Here is a 19,335-nt window from a genome sequence, read left to right as displayed (position 1 = left end):
GTGGTCAATGTCAGATTACATTTTCTTTCCACATACACCTAATTATTAAGGCATTACTGGACTGTTGTACTGCTGCTAAATCATGAAAATAACAATTAAAATATTTTTGTTTGCAAAATACTAGATACCTTATTTCTAGGCTACTATAAAAACCCTAAATCATCAAAACAATCTGAATTTGTTCTTTCTTTTTCTTGAAAACTGGAATTTACATCACTGAATCCTTCTGCAGTGCCTTTGAAGGAACCTGCTGTGGTCTGAACTAGTCAGCAGTTGTGTGCCCTGTGCTACAGGATGCTTAATCCAGACAATGCTGCTGGATTGAAATCCAGAATGTGGGAATCCGAAGCAGGATGTCACAGATGGGAAAGATGCCTGTCAGCTATCAGGAGATCCTCCTCTTCCTGTATCTTCACATCTGCAGGTCCTCGGCAGGTGGATGAAGGAACTTCCTTGGACTGTATGTTGTAAGCAAATGTGCTGTCACCCTTCCCTTTTTTAAACAAAAGGTAGTTTTATCTAGTTACCTCTAGGGAAACTGAAGGCAGAGAACCAGTGTGTTCTTTTATGTGTATTATAGTAAAATAATGCACTTTTACCTGAAGATTTCTGTTCAACACTGCATCAAGTGATTGTAAAGAGATTTAAATATAGTGTAACTTCCTTTGCGTGTCTGTTTAACTTTGGTGACTATACACAAAACCCTCAAATTATTTATGGTTTATCTACTTTAACAAAATAATGTATGATAGTTAAATACTCCTAACTGGTAGGGATACTTTGACAAGAAACAACATTTTCTTCTTATAAATTCTAGTTTTCCAGGCTTGTGTTTAAAGAATATTTATTATCATGTTTCGAAGTACCTGCCACTGTAGAATATATTTATCATATACTACGTTTTAGAAAATGCAGAATTTTTACCTCTCTCTGGATTTAGAGGAAAAACTCTTAACTCCTCTGGTTGTTTCTTTTCAGCACAAGACATTTAATACCCAAAACTGACCAAACTCAAAACAATGCATTGATAAATGTAACTAACATTTCAAAACACATTTTTCCATGCAGGCAGGAAGTGTCTTTTTATATGTCTGCTAAACCCAGAAAGTATAAAAAACACTGACACTATAACTCCTGACATTTTTGTTTACACAGAAACACTGTTGTAAAGTTATATGTTTGCTGAATTAATCTTTTTATATTTAATTTAGTTGTGGTTGTCTCTTTCTTTCCTCCATGGAAATTATTAATGTACTTAGGTGGTTAGAAGAATCCATACCAACTTAGAGAGGCACAAATGAAACAACTGCTAAAGTCAGTCATCCCTTTGATTTCCCACAAGAAGTATATATGTGGTGAATAAATTGCTCTGCACACGTTTCCTCTCCCTAGAGCAATCCCTGAACAAAGCATTTCAGTCACTTGGTGTGGCTAAATCAAGATATCCATGAATAACAGGGAGTGATTCATGCCTTCAGTTTTTCCACATCAGCTTTAGCACTCAAGCACAAAACACTGCTGCTTCTAAGGGAGAAGCTGCATCAGGCAAAGAATAAAACAGGAGTAGCAGAACTACAGGCATTAGTCCCATGACAGCCAACACCCCCCCTTCAACAATTAGAAAATAAAACAAAGTAACATCATTAATTGGCATATAAACAAGCAGACAGAACTTGCGTTCTGCCACCAGAAGCTGTGAAGTCGTTCACTATATATACACTGTAGAAAATTCCTATAAAGTAGCCATCTCCAAAGCAAGAAAGTGCCCTCTTGAGGTCATTTCCAGCTTCCAGGGAAAATAACCACAGACAAAATCTTAAGTCAGATCTCCCTGTGGCATATCCTCCTGCAGACCATGCACTTCCTACTCCTTATCTTTCGTTCAGCAATCACAATCCAATTAAAAAAGAACCCAGGGACCTCTGAGCTCACGCTATTCACTCCTGTATGACCCATTCTAAGCACAGAGCCGGCCCTGCAAGGAGTCACACTCGCTCCCCAGGCACATCCATAATGCAAGACTGACACTGAGGAAAGTGGTGTAAGTTGCAGCTTACCCATAGTTCCACATGCACAGTTTTTTTAATACTTTGGAATTACTGGGAAGTACACTTACATCAACCTACTCCACAATTCCACTAATGCAACTTTTAAACTGTTTCATTCTCTCGTTTTTTTAACACAGCAGCATTTTCCCATTGCTAAGTATTTTTTCTTTTGGTGTTATTATGGCATTTTTAGAAACAATGTTTACTTTCCTATGGTGTTTGCCCTTCCACCTGTTTGGCGCTCTTTTTTTGTTGTTATATTCAGCAGCACTGAAAATAATTAATATCATCACCTGTAGTATCACAGTAGTCTGGAAGGAAGGCTTGCTAATTCATTAGATTCAACATAGAAAGTTCCTACACTCATGTCATCATCAACTAATGTTTTTTCTGTTACATATATTTAAAAACACTGTTGGGAACAAAGCTAGCCCTGTCACAATGTGTAGCAGGTCTAACACTGGTCTGATGTCTAAAAACGATTTAAAACCAGTAGTTTTGTACTATTTCTGCTAATACAATAATTTTCTAGCTGTGGGAATACTTTATTAATATATCTTCCTCATCAAAGTCTAAAGTTGCTTTTGCTGTTTTTTATTACAGTGAAATAGAACAGCAAAGTATTTGGCTTTCTACTACAAAAAACCAAACAAAACAACTTTATAGGCACGTCAACATCTAGAATTGTGTAAGGCTAATTACACTGTTCCAGTGTTTTCATTTATGTACAGATAACACCTAATTAAAAGTTTAGGTATTGGTAAACATCAGAGTAAACTTTTGTTGGTAAAATGTGGTACATTTTGGAGTGAAGGAATACAGTATCCTTCCCTTTGTGTTGGTTCCAAGTATCCCAATAATGAAAATACAAAACCACTTGAAGCATTAAACAGGGGGTTTTTGTTAACTTTCGTAAAAGCCCAGTTAAACAGATTTCATGTGATAAGTAATTACTGTACTAGGAAAGTTTAGTCTACTTAGCCACAGATTTCATGTCTGCAGGAATATTTGTCCACACATTCCTATGACAAGACTGACAAAATAACTACATCCCTTTTGGTGCTTTTGGCTGGGCACAAACATCAATTAGGAAAGTACATTAATTTATACATTACAAACTATTTACAGGACCCAGCTTCCAGGAAAGTTTGAAAGAAAGGAATGTAAATAATCAACACCTTCCAGAAAACATGCAGTTTTTTGAGCAGTAGCAGGCCTCCTGCTAACAGTTTACAGGTGGGAATCTCATGCTCTGTTGGCAAAAATACAGTTCTGTTCTATTTTAAAGCCACTGTTGGTTTTCTACCAATTTCTTATATTTGCCTGGTGTAGCATGTGCTGCTTGCAGTGGTTGTGACTGCATGGGACAAAAGCTGGGCAGCCACAGATCCTGGTCACACTGCAGCACTACTCCGTTGCTGGGGAACTGGGGCACGCCAGGAGGTAGTTCCTACACTGGAAGGGTTTCATGTGTGTATCTTACTAAAACCCAAGTTTAGCAGTTAGAAGAATAAAAATACAATGTCAAGTTTTAATTTTTCAAACCTAGTCACATTACTTCTATTGCTGCAAATATTACTAGATGAAGTATCTCAGTAACCATCTCTAGAAAACCATCTGCTTCTCAAAATCGCGTACTTTCAAGAATTAAAGACTTCAACATGGGAGTATCTTAAATATTTCAAGAACACATTCTCTTACAATCAGTTTGTCTTTAAAAAAGAATAATTTGCCAGTACGTTCACATTTCAGTGAAAGGGTTGAGTCTACAGCTTCTGAAACTGAACTATCTGTTCTGCCCTAGTCCACTATAAAACTCCATTTACTTTTAGGGTAGCCCACTAAATCTAACAGTGGTGATTTTTTTTTTTCCTGTCTGTGAAAAATACTTTGCGATTTCAATAGAGATAGACATTTGGTAGAGTTAGCAAATTAAACACAAAAATCAACAGCAGTAAATAGATTTTGCTCCAATACATGTCTAGTGTATTTCAGAAAGATTTAGTTGTAGAGTTGTCTGCCTCTTAGAGCACGGCAAAGTGTTCTGACAATGCAACACCACCATGTGCCAGTCTTCATATTGTTTGGAAAAATATAAAATGAACAATTAAAAAAAATTACTTTTCCACCTGGACTATTTCCTCTCTGCTGACTTGAAGGATAAACTTGTATTTGTATATGTTGTAAAAAAATAATAATAAATGGTTTAAGATGGTGACTCTTTGCTTTTGTCTTCCTGAACAGACAAAGTACTGGCAAACAGCCCCCCTGGAATTTTTAGTTTAAATTACATCTGTATTTGCAACCATATAACAACTAAACAGAACTACTCACCATCTACGGGAATAGCAGCCTAAATAGATGGAAATACATGTATTACCATCAATTATGTAGGCAGTTTTGTAATCTACATATTAAATAGTATTTTTTATATCCATTAATAGATGCGTATTCCAAAAATGCTTTTGAATTTACATTTAACTACTTGAAATTTGGTGAACTAGTCTGATTAATTACTAAAAAATATGTATTAAAATAAAAATACATTATTTATACAACTGGCTAAGAACCATAAATCAGGATAAAGGACTAAATACACTAGAGAAAAATAAATACTTTTTGATGACTTTAAGGAGGTTAAGTGACTTGAACAAAAGATTTGAAAATCCTGCAACATGTATCCTTATCACATTACTGACTACACCCCAGAACACGTTGCAGCTGCCAGACAAGGACAGCCCATCACACTCCCCTGTAGAATGGAATTCACATTAAACCAAGACTCACTTAAGCTACTTCATATGTTTTACTTACTGTTTGCAAAGCCAACATGCAGCTGAAAATGGAGTCTAAAACAACCAGGCAATAACAAATATTTGGGAATTAAGTTAAAAAAACACATTTAAATTCTTACCTTGAATTTGTCTAGTATTCTTGACAGTGATGGCTTATTGAAGACAGTGTAGTAGGGTTTCAGTCATTATGATTGTTCAGAACTGGAATTTGATAATCTCAATTTGCCAATACCAAGATTCACCAAAGGCAAAGAAAACCCCAAAAACCCACCAAATGCAAAATAATTGCAAGATAAATGTTCAAGAGACATCAGAAGAAAACCAGAAAAATGCAACTCTCTAGTTATCTTAAACATCAATGTCAGATTATATTAAAATTTCCAAATTATTTATTAATTTTTCAACATACAGGCATATATTCTGTTATAAAAATTGGAAAATATATAAACAAAAATACTATAACACATGGTTGCAATTGTTAAATTACCTGGGTTTGTACCTTTTCTAGCTGCTGATGTGACTGTTCATTGTTGCTCCCAAGCCCTGAGAACGTGGGCTCAGTGGTTAAACAGAGAGACATGAACTGTGTGAAAAACCTGCTATGCATTTTTTGGTGTGTTTCTATATTCAAAAAAAGCCTACTTGAATTTCTTTAATAATGAGTGGAAATTTCTTTCTGCATAGTTAAGAAGCCAACTGAACATGATTAATAGATTTACAAGGATGATTTCTTCAAGTGTTTAGCAAAATCCAGGGGGCTGTGAACAAGAGTCTCATTGATGTGTTGTTGAAGCTTTCTGTTTAGTTCTCCATCTATAAATGAATCAGTTTGTCGGAATGTATCCTGAAAATTACAAAATAATAGAAGTCATTGTAAAAGGACAGAATAACTAAGTGCATATAACTAAGAGCAATATATTTTCAGAACTTATTTCTCTAAAATAGAAAAAAGTGCTCTCAATGCTTTATCTGACATTACTGAGTTGCAAATTGGAGGCACTAACAAGCTACATAGGTTATAATGTTTTCAAGAAGAAAGAAAACTAATAAACACTTGTTTTAAAAACGACATTCAAAGGAGGCTGGCACCTGGAACACATCCAGTGCAGAGGATCTAAAAAGTGTTCATCAGTTTCTCCTCCTTAGCTCTTTGTTCCCTTCAAATTTACATTTTACAGCTATAAACTGACACTATTGGGGCTCAGAATCCTGCTACACATGGTATCAGACTCTGGAAATCCAGCTGTCCTGCCAACTACCCATCGTGAGGAAGGAGAGCTGGCTTTTTGTTACTGCTTTTTGAACAAACATTAGTTTGTTACAGAAACATTAGTTTGCTACAGTTTGTTACAAACAATCTGCACTGAACAACTGCAAAAGGCAATAAATGCATAAAGTAATAGCTACAACAGTTATCTTGTTACATTAAGTTATGCTGTGGGAGGTGGAACTTTCATAGAGCTTTTCTGTTTTGTTTATAGTTAGTGCTACCCTTATGCCAGTTACAAAAACTAAGACAGAAAGTACAGAAATTGGAAGGCCAAACTAAAGTGTGCTAATGCCTGGGCACTGCAGAGGGAGCCAGCAGATACAGGTTATGTTGGTGTATCATGCGGTTAAAAAAAATGACAGAGAGATGAGATGGTACCTTTCTTCTGGCTGTTACTGATGCAACAGGAGGGTTAAAGGTCATGTCTCTCATACTGTATGCCTCAAAAAGTTCTGTAGAAGGCCTATAACCAAACACACAGTGAAGGAAAAACAGCATTAGATAAATGTCTAAATAATGTATCACCAAACCAAGAGCAGCGTATTCCCCCCCTCCTATCCTTCACACCCTCTACCATGCTTGAAGAAAACTCAAGAGTCATGGGCATCATCTGGAAAAGACTGGAAGCCAACATCTGGGGAACAATGCAGTTAAAGCAAATAAAATATTCAGTTGAGGAACAGAAGAGATGAGAGACAAGAAAACTGCTCTGTTGTTTGCCAGCAGCCACTGCTTGCCCTGTACATATTTGAAAAAAAAGTGTGGCTATAGGTGACCTAGCTGATACAATCTGCCTGAATCACCAACAGTTCCTTACACAAAAGTATTATGAAAATCAAGCAGCCATGAGAGAACAGGGAAGACCATCACATGGGAGAAGCTCTAGTTAAAAGACAGTAAATGGAGGACAGGAGTCTTATGTTGAGTTTTTGCAACGGCAGGAATAAACTGGACTTCCACAAGGTCTGTGCTAGGACCTGTGCTTTTCAACACACTCAAAGATGAACTGGAAAGAAACTGAACAGAACAGAAAATAGCTGCATCAGTGTATAAATCCACAGATCACCCACATCTAATATTGCATCTAAGGCTCTAATTTCCTCATTTTGAAATACATGAATTGGTAGACGTTCAGGAACAAGCAACAAAGATGATGAAACATGTGGAACAGCTCCTGCATGGGACAGATCCCTTCAGCCAGAAGAAATGGTAGAGGGAGGAACAATATGATAGAGGTCTACCAAGTCATGCAAGGCACAGAAAGAGTGTAAAAACACAGACTGTTCATTTCTTGATGTAATGAGCTGTAGACTCATGGAATCCTGACCAAAAAATGCTGTATTTGCAAAGTCTGTGCTTTGGTTAAAGGGAAACTGAACAGCTGTGAAAAAAAATTCCACTAACAGGTACTAAACACAGAATGGTATCAGGTTCAAGAAATCCACCAAGCTGAAACCTGTCAGAACCTAGGACACTGCTCAGAGTACATCTCTTACATGCCTGCTCTGTTTCTACTTTTCCTGAGGCACCTGCTGCCAGACACTGCTGAAGACAGGATGCTGAACTAGAACCCTACTCTCAACAAGGATGGCTCTTCTTACAGTTTAACATACTGTGGAACTTAAGCTGCAACTTGGTTTCCAGTTTACACTGGACAGCCACGTTTCAGTGGTCCTGATTCATACTTGGGGCTGCTGATGCAGGTATTTTCTCCCATGGAAGGAAAGCACACTGTACTTTGACATTTTTACCCTTGTCACAGCCTGGCAAAAAGCCTCAAAATCAAAAGAGGAAAAAAAAAAAAGAAAAAAAAGAAAAACAGCCAACATTCTGTACTGGCAGAAGAACAAAGCAAGTAAGCTGGAAGAACAGAATCTTTTAATTTTATGGATAATTATTTTTAGGGATTCTTTTAATAAAGTATGAGAACAGCTACTTTTCAGAGCACTATTTTTAAAAACAGAACTCTCTGGTAACTCACCTTTGACTCAAATCAAGTGAAAGAGCTCCTGAGCCTTCAGTTGGAGCTCCAGCGATAAGGTGAGCTGCAAATTTCTGCACTGTTGGATGATAGTGTCTCTGAAAGAAAGGAAAGAAGGCAGCTGAGTGAGGGATAACAGATAATGTATTTATCTGTGGATTCTTGGCATTTATTTTAATTTCCGTAAGGAAGGTTCTGCTTTTGTTTTAGATAGAGAAACTTAGCGCCCCAAAATCAGTTTCTGGGGTTAAGTGAATGAGAACACCCAGTCATAAATTTATTCAGTAGTATGTCACGCTGTGAGCATAACTCACCAGTTAATCTTATTTCTACTCCCAGAAGACAGGAGAAAGGGTAGAGCAAGTCTTACCCGAACCCCAAACTTTAAGCCCTGACTGGAGTGACAGATCAAGGTGTCATTTGCTCCCTGGAGAAGGGCTGGACTGCAAGAGAACTTAGACTGAAAAAGCCTCTAAAGGAGACCTATAAGGTATCTTGCAGTAAGATCCAGTGTGGTACTATAATGCACAGGATGCATAACATCCTCTTCTGAGCTCATTCCTTCCCTATACAACTGATGCTTTTCCTCTTCATCTGGAATAGGCTCATGTGCATCAGATTTGATTGATATGCCTGAAGACCTTTGTTCTCTACTTGTTTAAAACACAAGCATATAGCAGCTATTTACTGCTGACTTGTACATCTCAGATCCTCAGTAACCTGCAGTAAATGTAGCTCCCAGAGCGCTGTGTTCTGAGCATTGCAATGTTCTGGTTCATGTAGTTCTGGCAGATAAACTCCACTGCCCTGAGACTCGTTGTCTAGTAAGAGGTCCATCTTTGGGAATGTCTACAACACAAAAAAAACCCAAAACCAAACAGGAATTAACATGGTTAAATTGAGTATTTATTACATGTTATTCAGTCTCAGCAGCATTTAAGGATACTTTGTTTTCTTCATCCTTGCTTAAGATGCTTCAAAATATTTTGTATATAATCAATTTATTAAAAAATTCAGCAAGCTCTAACCAGTGAGGTAAAAATTCCAACAAGTAAAACTTACCTGCATTAGTACCCTGTTTGTTGCCAGGATCCCAACACTGGAGTTTGGAAGTACATGAAGAGCAAGTGTGGAAAGTCGCTTCAGGAAAGCAAGAGCTCGTTGCTGTGAAACTTGTTTCCTCCGCTTGGCAAACATGACATCCAGGCACTGGAGCACGATCCCCATGTCATCATTGGTACGACCTCACAGGCAGAATTTCACACAGAGAGTGAGTAACCAGGTTGAGGAACAGACAGCTAAGCACTCCTCCACTGACTGTACACTGGAACCTGAGAAACAGCCTGAGAGCTAAGAGGTTCAAACACAGCAGACATATCCATCCTTTCTTGATAAAAACAGCCCAACTCTGAACAGAAAAAAAATTGCATTGTTTCTGTGCTCCTTTCTAAGAAAATACCTGTTCCATAAAAAATGTCTACATATTATAAACAGTGTTTATCCCTAACTTCACTCATTACTTCATCTCTAATAAATGGTTAAACAGTACAAAGATTTAGTCTTTTACCCATCCAGAACTGTAAAATGTTTTTTCTCAATCTTTCCTTCTTAGTGATTTATGAAGCTAACTAAAATGATGTTCATTTCAAACTTTTAAAAGTATCTTTTTTCATAAACTGATCAGCTCTTCAGAATTATTAGAAAACTTATATTAGAAGATTAGCACATCATAATTACAAAAATCAGAAACATAAACCAGATATTTAAGAAAGCAGAAACAGGTATTTTAAAAATTATATTAGAAAAATTAGACGTTTTCCTCTACTAGAGAAAGATTTAGAGAGAAAATAGATAATTTTTCAATTGCCACTGAAAGAAACAATTATAAGAAAGTAAAAAACTGAGGGCAGGATAAATGCTTATCCAAGTTCACATACTTGATACTCCCTAATGAAATTACATTATTAGAGCCTGTTATCATATATTGCAATAACACTTTTAGGTTTTGTATTGCAGTAATGCAATGTGCAACTTGAGGAAAAAGTAGATTAAAATAGACAGTAGTCTTTTCAGAACTCAGGTACCTTAAAACAACTGTAGTTTATTAACACTATATTAAGGCTCTGATAGCAAACAGCAGAATAAACATTATCTGGGTAAATACTGAAAATAAGGATTTGCTGTTACCTGCATGTAGGCTGAACAGTGTCTTGTAAAGGTGTGTATAGAATTTCATCGGGTCAATGTTAAGAACATCGCCTATTAACATAAGCCCAAATAAATACATTTGTACCATTAATTTATCAGACATTGTTAAACAAAAGTTTGTTTTGAAAGATCTCTTACCTTGACCAGAGAGTATATGAAAAGCACTGAGAATACAATGGAGACTCTCACGATAGCTTAAATCCTAAGAATACAAAATTTATTTAAGTAGCCAAAAAAACATAATTTTAAGAAAACTGTAACAAAAGTAAGCCTAACTTACCCCAGATGCAATAAGAGAATGAAGGACAATCAAGAGGTCATCAAAAAATTCCACATTTATGAGATGAGCAAACCTTGAACCAAAGAGATGTTTATTTTGAAGCTATAGATATTATCTGCAAACTCAGTTCAAAATATTTTGAATTGCCAAAATCCACACCTTAAAAGCAGAGTTAAATCAAATGCTTAACACTGTTATCTTCACATGGATGATTCAGCCCCCAGCTGCTAAGCACAGTCTTCCCTATAGAGTCATGCTAATGTACTTCAGGAAGTAATCAGATAATGGAATCACATCACACCCTGCAGGTTTTGCACCTCATCAATTCTATCATGGGAAATTTCACACCACAATGACATTCCTTCAGAAGTAGGTGAAAACTTCAGCAGAGAAAGCAAAGACTTTCAAGCAATTTGTCAGGGACAGTCTTCTCTCAGCACTTACAACTCCCTTCCAAGTCAAAAATACCTCTAGTGCTTTATGTCTTTTCTAACACACACAAAATAAAGTTGTCTTACTTTGCAAGACCTTCTAGCACGGCTGGTAAAAGTGGAGACTTCTGAGCTTTCTTCAAGATTCTGAAGTAAGTTACAAAAACAATATTCAAGGTCTCTGTGTGCTGAAGGGAAGAAAAAAATACTTAAGCATGGAAAACAGACATTTCTACTTCACTTAAACTCCACTGAAAATGCTCCTCTCTGTCCAAGTCTGCACTGAGGCCTCCCAAACCAGCCCTGACACTGCCACCTCTGCTCTTCTTATGCTGAAAAGCCCAAGCCCTGCTCTCCTGTCCCCTTACCAAGCTAAACAGCCTCACTTCCCCTCACTCCAGACTAGTCACACTCCTTCTTTGCCTAATGGCTGCTCTAAGAGGCTGGTAACAGCCATAACAGTGTCACATGTAACAGGAACACGGCACCTGGAGGACCTGTGTCAATGGCTTGAAATACCTTTTTGTGTAGGGAACAGAAGGAAATAGGAATGGCTAAACTGTGAGGGCTTGATTTACTAAAATTTAAACCTCTGGCACAGGCGAAACATTTGTAAGCTGTGAACACTATGTAGAAGCATGGAAAGATAGATGACAAGCTCGGATGGAGGGGAGACGTGACAAAAGGGCTGGAAACTGCTACTTTGCAAAAACAGGAAAATAATTGCTACATTACTTACCAATTTCAGTTTCTTTTCTTTACTTTCTGATGCTTCGGCTTCCAAGAGTTCTCGTTCCAGTTTCTCTTCGGCTTTCTTCCACTGAAAACATATAGGTAATTTTAAGACAACAGGTTACATACACATTTCCAGCCAGCCTGGACATCCAGATTCCAAAGATACCCAGAGAAAAAATTTTCTGTGCTTGGTGAGTTCCTTAAGTCACCCTGTGATGCTACAGGGTAACCAGCTTGGATATATTCCTTCCTATCAGAAACAACCAGTAAAAGGCATTATCAACATTAGAAAGAGAACAAAATCAGGAAGATAATGAAATTCCCTGTAAAACCTCATAAATTGTCAAGTAGCTGAGAGTTAACAATGGCAACAGAAGTGCAATCATTGCTAGAACAAACTGCTACATAAAGTCATTGAAGTGGAGCATGAAAAAGGACATGTCATACCTTTCTCTGCATTCTGGAAAGATTTTTTCTTTTCTCTTTGTAAGTCATGAATTTTTTCTTTGGTGCAATGTCTTCAGAATCTTTTTGTAATTCGACTTCCTTAATTCTTAAGTGAAGAAATACTTTTAATACCTATTGTAAAGTAAGATAAATAAAATTAAAGGTGATCCACAACAGAGGAATGGAGGACGTAGGAAATCCTGAATTCCACTCAGGCTTTTCTGGTCAAAGGTTCTTCCATTTACCCTCCTTCTGCTCCTTCATGTCTCTATCTCTCACCTTTGCTTCCAGTTCCTTCCCCAGCACTGTCCCTTTCTATCCATTGCTCCCTCTACCTCTCTCACTTGAAGCTTCCCTGCCTCTGTAGAAAGCTGATCTCCTCCCAGTCTCCTTCCCCTGACCCATCTCTCTCCCTCCAACCCTCTGTCTCAGTCCACTCCTCACCTGTCTGTGTTCCGACAGAGGAAATTCTGCTTGTCTGTAGCCAGCAGCCACACTAACTTAAACTTTTGGTTTTTTTGAAAAAACACTAACAGAAGAAAATTGTGTAGTAAAAAAAAAAAAGTCTTACCTCAGGTCTAACATCGTAATTTCTACCCCTCACAAGGCCAGAAATGACCTTAACAACACCGAGTGAAGCATAGCCCAACTTGTCTTGTTTGAAGAGCTTCTTAACTGCCTCAAAGCACAGTTCAGAAATCTGAAAAGTGAATTCAAACAAATCATCCTGTAAAGCCAAGTCTACCACAACAGCGAAATTATAATACTGATGGTATTAACTAATTAGAAGGTGGACACAGCCTGTAAAGGAGCACAAAGATATGACCACAGTACCTGGATATTGTGGAATAAGGCTCAGAAATAACTCTTTTTCATGCAAAACAAAACTCTTCCCTAATCAGAAAATCACTTACCATTTTTGATGTCTCATTCATGAGTGGAACAATGAGAACAATGATGTTGTTGTGGAAGTTAAAGTGGGGTAGGGCCACAAGCAGCTCACACAGACACTTCACTGCAATCTCTGCTAGGCCTTTATATGCTTTTAATGAGATGACATTGCTTTTCTTCAACTTCCTTTGTTTCCAATCTGCATAAAATATTGTTTTTAGTGATCACCTTTCAGAATGCAGGGAAGCTTCTAAATATTTACACTTTTAATGACTGCAGGCATTCTCCCACCACTTACATGAAACAGTACTTTCAGGAAAGACAGCAGTTAGCATTGAATCAGAGCAGGTTCACTGTGGTGTGGCAAATGATTTTGCATCTACCACCAAAAGTTGGAAGTATTGACTGTACCTTTAATTGTTTGTTCCAGATTTTCCAAGTAAAATTTATACTGGCTCACAAGGCCTTCTTCAAATTCTCTCAGTTTCTGAGTTTCTTTTTTAACCTGCAAACATATTACACATGAAACTTAATTTCAAGAGCTAAACTGTGAAATTAGCCAGTGCTGAAAAGAACCTAAAGTTTAAAAAACAAATTATAAGTTTTTCTTCTAGACAGACACTCCTAGAAATGTATTTTAAAAAAATATTTCAATGTATTGAAATATTCTACATATTTTTGTGCTCAGAGAGCCTTTTCCAACTAGGCTGATTTAATTTACAGGTACTGAAGTGAGATTTGTAACTAGATGTTATTTTAAAGCCATGACTCTAAATTGCACTACCTATATTCAAGAAACATTCTAAAGAACGGGTTAAAAACAAGCTCCAGCAAACAAGTTACTCTGCATTGGTTCAGCAAAACATTGAACAAATTTCACAGAAATCTGTGCCAGTTAGGTGACCATGTTGCCTAATCTGCTTTATTTCTAGTTCCTCTCAGTTCCTTTATGACACAGAACATTGTCTTATGACCAAGGGTTATGATGAAACTCAGGCAGGTTTAGTATGCTACTTTCTCATTATTTTTTTCCCCCTCCATTACCACCAGCACATCACCTACTTACTGAAGGAAGTACATAAATTAAAGGTTCAAAATAAAAACCTCTGCTCCTGAAACTGTCACAGTTTCAGAGTTTCCACAAGTACTTGTGTATTTGTCACCCTTTCCTCAAAACCATAAATTCATATTAAACAAATCAGTAATAGTATTTGGCATAAATTTAAAAAATCGGAACTTCTCACAATACTCCATAAAAGAAATGTGGTATTTCACCTTGGTAGCCTTTTCTGCTTCGGTCAGAGGACGAATTTTGTAAGAAGGTGTAATATCCTTGAATATTTCCATTAAAGACACCATGACCAGCTTCCGAACAATCACGGCCACATTAGGATCTTGTTCCATCAGCATGGCACGCAGCTCCTTCAGCTTTTTAATCTAATAAAGATAAAAGGCAGACAAAGTCAGCTGCAGATCACACAAACTGATGTAGGACAATTTATATTTCAGAAAAAGTTGGCCACAAGAAACGTGCCCCACTTTTAAATACTAGAAAGAGAAAAAAACTTAGTAGAGTTACTCAGACTCTGCTTAGCACTGTATGAAGAGCGAAGAGATGCTGGATAGTCAAACAAAATGACAGCAAATTACTAGCATATCCTGAAACACTGAGAACTATGAGATACAACCCTGAAATCAGAGCTTAAGTAAGGGTCTTGCTTAAGGAACAAGGCAAGAAATGTTTGGACAAGAAATATCACAGCCAGTATTATTCCTAAAACCACAAATATGCAGAGGGACAAATAACAACTGAACAGAGCAAACACCCAATTCAAGGCCAGGTGGGATGGGGCTTTGAGCAACCTGGTATAAGTGGGAGGTTTCCCTGCCCATGCAAGGGGGTTCGAACTAGAAGGTCTTTAAGGTCCCTTCCAACCCAAACCATTCTGTGGTTCTATGAAACTTGGTCTGGACATCTGGATCTTCACCTGACTCCAGCACCTCTGGCAGCAGTTTCACTGTTTGCCACCCCTTGAGAAGTGATAGAACACTGACCTTTTCCCTTGTTTTACTCCTGTATTTTTCTGCTTTTGCTATTGTTTAGTCATTTTAGATCTTTATTTATTGACTTACTGCACAACACAGGCACAGACAAATGCATGTTAACAATATGCTACCTACATTGTTGTCTGGCTCAGACAGAATGGCCGATGCTAAGGCAGCTATGTGCATCTTCCTCTCCTGCAGCTTTTGTCTCCTTTGAGCAGCCATTTCCTCGGGAGAGAGAACAGGCAGGAGCTCTTCATCAAAGTCTAGCACAAGATGTGAGAGTTAGAAAGGAGGGTCACTCGGAAGCCACTTGACAAATACCATATTGCAAAGTACAGTTCTAGATCCTGCATTTCCCACAAGCAACAGCACACAACAGTAACACACACAGTTCCACAGAAAAAGAAGTTTTGAGGACATTGGTAGAGCTTTTATTAACCCAGAGATTCCTTTTTGCTTCACTCTACAACCTTAATCTTTGCAAAAAGAAATGGATCAAATGGTTTTTGAATCTGCAACTGGTAGTCTCTAAGTACAATGGGAACAGATAAGCTCAACATATGATCCCAACTGTGCCAAGAAACTGCAGGGCTCTGTAATTAGCAACAAAATATTCACCCACCACTTTTTCTTTTAAAAATACAATTGTTTTATTTCTGTTTTCTGACTATTATTTTGCTACAAGTAGGTCCTTCCTCAACTTCAGATTATAGTTAGATAATAATAACCCAGGAGTAGCAGATTTACAGCTGCAACTGTTGATTGAATAGGACTCTTCACTGGATAGCAAACTGCAAATCAAAATCTGAATTTCTTGGTATCCTGATGCTTTAAGTAAAAAATGTTCAAGACAAATACAGACATTCAAAAGCCTACAGAAGTCTTTGTCCTGAACTGCATTTCAAAATGATGTCAGAGAAATCAAACTAGAAACATAGCCTATATTCTTTAACTAATACCAAGATTTCCCTTCTCAGTAGCAAAGATGACAAGAGGGATTATAAGGAATTTCATGCAAACATCAGTTCCAGGTGAAAACCAAATTAAATTTAAAGAAAGAGATTCTGAAACCTGCTGTTCCTCAGATCCTGGGATCTGTAAGATCATGACATGTAAGAAAGGAGGTTCTGAATCACTGTTACGCTTTGGGGGCAAGATGGTAATGAACATAGATCAGAAACATCCTAAACAAAAAATATTTAAATTACAAACTTCCTTAGGGAACAGCAAAGTACTCTTCAAATATGTCAGTCACTTGGGGAAAAAACAACAAACAACCAGCAAAAAGCAAACATGATGTTTTGTTACCCTCTCCTTCTTCCATTTCTTCTGCCTCCTCTTCTTCATCCTGCCCAACATTGAGAACTGCAAAAACAAGAGTATTTAGTGTCAAGCATGTGACAAACACTGTGGAATTTTAAAAGACTACATTATATACAAATTGACGACTCTACTGATTCTGGAATCTGTGTCTTACCTGGTTTTTCCATAGTTTGGGGAATAATGCCACTTTTGTCTTTGATGGGAAGCAGATGGATGACTTCTTTTTCTGGCTCAGTCTGCATACGTCTTGGCACCTTCTCATATTTCTCAATCACACTTTCATGTTTTCGTTTTTTGATGTGAACAGGCTCACTGAAAAGTACAAGGCAAACTGAATGAATTAGCCTTCTACAGCTGCTGTGAAAACAAGGGAAGTTCTGGGTCATACCAGACATCCAGATTCTGTGATTTTACATGCTCTTTGGAATTATTATAGTTGATCAGAGAAAAGCAGATTAAAAAGACAAACATTCCAGTTTAAGGGAAAATTATGAACAGACCTAAAAGCTAGTACCTGTGAAACAGGCAAAAGAGCAACTACCCTTCTATACATTTCATTGTGAACTCTACCTAACGCCTTGCTCTGGAAAACTGGCAACAATTCTTTTTGATAAATGTTTTGGTGTTGCATGTGTTTACAGACATGGCTTCCGGAACTCTCTTTTTACAGCAATTTGCAATGCAATAAATATGGAAGCACAGTGGCCCAAAGTCAAGGAATGTCCCAAATAGCCTATCCAGAAAAAAAAAACTGTATACAAATTAAAGTATTCCTTTCAGTTTGAGGAATGCTACTCATCTCACAGCCAGTGACCTAATGGGAAGGAACACTGTACAGAAATAGTATCCTGAAGGTCAAGCAGAGCAGGTGAATGGACTGATATATGTCAATACATTACTACTGAATGTACTGACAGACTAAGGAAACACTAAACTGGAACTGCAAAGAAACACCAGACTGAAAGTAACCTCCTGATATATGTATCACGTTACATATTAATTACATATTAACCACACAAAGCTGAATTAGTATGAAAAGTAGAGGTCACAACAACGCTCACTTAGAAGAAAGATCTCTGGTTAAAAAGGATGCATTTTGAGCCAAATCTTCCATTAATTTTAAGTCATCTTCATCCATCATGTCCAGTGGAAGAGCATCTTCTTCCTCTTCTTCCTGTCTGTCCACTGTTTTAGAAGACAATGTGTACAGATTTAGATTCTGTACGTATATTCAAACTTGAAAACCCAACCCTCCCTACTTTACTTCAAACTTGAGCTCACGAACCCCTGTGTGTTTTGTGTTACCCCAGAAAACTGCCCCTTTAATTTGACATTAAATAATTATTAGAACAAACACATTTCTACCATCTGCAACTGTCAGATCTCACTGCCAGAATGGCTTCATTTTATACTTTTCAAACCCCTCCCTTTCTTTCCTTTAAACAAGAACACAAATTATTTATACAGAAAAAATGAAACGTTGTTTTCTTAATACATAGTTTTTTAATACGAAGCAGCATGATACCTTCTTGCTTACAAAAATAATACTGAGTAAACACTTACCAACTTGTTTCTTCTTGCATTCTTCCAACGGAAAAGGTTTCCTAGAGATAGCATCTCGGACAGCCTCCCTTAGCTTCTTTTGTTCCTTTCGATACTTTTTAGCAGTGCTCTGCTGCTTATACTGTTTATTCTTTAATTTGTTGTCAAGCTTTATTTTACTAGTTCTCAGTAACTTGCGAAAGCTTGGAACACGTTTTGTGTTTTTTCTCTAAGAAACAAACAGAAAATTACAAGTAACTGACGTGTTCATAGCCTTTGTAAAACTTATTTTACTGTTTCTGACCTCTTAAAGTTCCTATTTCCATCAGGGTTGAAGAAAGTGTTTCTTCCAAGTGGCATCATCTGTTAGCTCCAAATTTACCCAACTGAGTTAAATTTTGGGAAGAGACACCTGCAAAGAACCTTCCGCAGAAACATTCTTTGATGATTTTTATTAAGTCCTACATCCACCACTTTTAGACACATGAACACTCAAAAGTATGCTAAACATATCATCAGGGCACAGTTCTTTGCCCCTGTGCTCCCAAGCACTGTCTCCTCTCTTCACAAGCACACAGTAGGGTTTGGAGGTTCTACTACAAGGCCACAGCCTCAGGCAAATGTTCTCCTGCAAACACACGTTTGGCTTTCTCCTGCCCCAAACTCTCCATGACCAACAGTTTCATGGAGAGGCTGCCCAGTGCAAGGCTCAGCACAACGCAGAAGCTGTGTCCATGTTACAGGTGCTAGAACTCAGGGAGCCACCACCGTCATGGGAAAGAAGACTCAGGGAAAGCCCGGATGCACAGATCAATGCAAACACACGCCGTGCCAAAACTACTGAAGGCTGCCAGAAGTGTTCAGGATGGAAATGGAGTAATCACAGCTTATCTGCTAAGGGGCATGGGAAGGCTTGGGCTGCGGAGGGAAAACAGGCCATCTTAGCAGAGTTCTGGCCATGGGATGTCCCTTTGGGAAGGGGACAGGTGGCTGGACCAGTGTAGGCCTCTTCAAATCTGGAATCTCTGCCAGTTCACCTTTATCTTCCCTTTTCAGATGTGACTATTGCGAAAGCACTGCCGAGGCAGAAGCGACAGTGACACCGGTCCCTGTGTCACACCAGCCCCGTGAGATCCCGCAGGGGCAGAGAAGGACACCCCCGCTCCCAGCTCAGGGCCTGCTCTGCCCTCACCCTGCCTCGCTCCGCACTAGAACCAACACCTGCGATTCATTGCTTCCTCCTCGCCCTCCTTCAGACGCAACCACCCGCCAGAGCCCGGGGGCGCGGCCCCGCAGGGCGGGCTGCTCAGGCACCCGCGCTCACCCCCACGCCAC

General features: G+C 38.2%; 1 protein-coding gene across 1 annotated transcript in view; it reads right to left on the bottom strand.

The window, feature by feature from the left end:
* Positions 1-5,516: 5,516 nt before the first annotated feature.
* NOC3L (nucleolar complex associated 3 homolog (S. cerevisiae)) overlaps positions 5,517-19,335 on the bottom strand; it is a 16,026-nt gene continuing 2,207 nt past the window's right edge. The window contains exons 2-21 of the mRNA XM_010000114.1: positions 18,022-18,229; positions 17,520-17,643; positions 16,613-16,770; positions 16,444-16,500; positions 15,268-15,398; positions 14,362-14,523; positions 13,498-13,591; positions 13,110-13,285; positions 12,767-12,895; positions 12,196-12,327; positions 11,753-11,833; positions 11,101-11,201; positions 10,583-10,655; positions 10,441-10,504; positions 10,282-10,353; positions 9,157-9,338; positions 8,815-8,943; positions 8,095-8,192; positions 6,492-6,576; positions 5,517-5,687 (exon numbers count right to left, since the gene is read on the bottom strand). Of these exons, the coding sequence (XP_009998416.1) occupies positions 5,559-5,687; positions 6,492-6,576; positions 8,095-8,192; positions 8,815-8,943; positions 9,157-9,338; positions 10,282-10,353; positions 10,441-10,504; positions 10,583-10,655; positions 11,101-11,201; positions 11,753-11,833; positions 12,196-12,327; positions 12,767-12,895; positions 13,110-13,285; positions 13,498-13,591; positions 14,362-14,523; positions 15,268-15,398; positions 16,444-16,500; positions 16,613-16,770; positions 17,520-17,643; positions 18,022-18,229 (2,385 nt within the window). The 3' untranslated portion in view covers positions 5,517-5,558. The remainder of the gene's footprint in view (positions 5,688-6,491; positions 6,577-8,094; positions 8,193-8,814; positions 8,944-9,156; positions 9,339-10,281; positions 10,354-10,440; positions 10,505-10,582; positions 10,656-11,100; positions 11,202-11,752; positions 11,834-12,195; positions 12,328-12,766; positions 12,896-13,109; positions 13,286-13,497; positions 13,592-14,361; positions 14,524-15,267; positions 15,399-16,443; positions 16,501-16,612; positions 16,771-17,519; positions 17,644-18,021; positions 18,230-19,335) is intronic.

The sequence above is a fragment of the Chaetura pelagica genome, unplaced genomic scaffold (assembly GCF_000747805.2).
Source record: "Chaetura pelagica isolate M959 unplaced genomic scaffold, ChaPel_1.0 scaffold436, whole genome shotgun sequence".
Classification (NCBI taxonomy): domain Eukaryota; kingdom Metazoa; phylum Chordata; class Aves; order Apodiformes; family Apodidae; genus Chaetura; species Chaetura pelagica.
The sequence above is the reverse complement of the archived record's forward strand: the minus strand, read 5'-3'. Positions and strand labels throughout refer to the sequence as shown.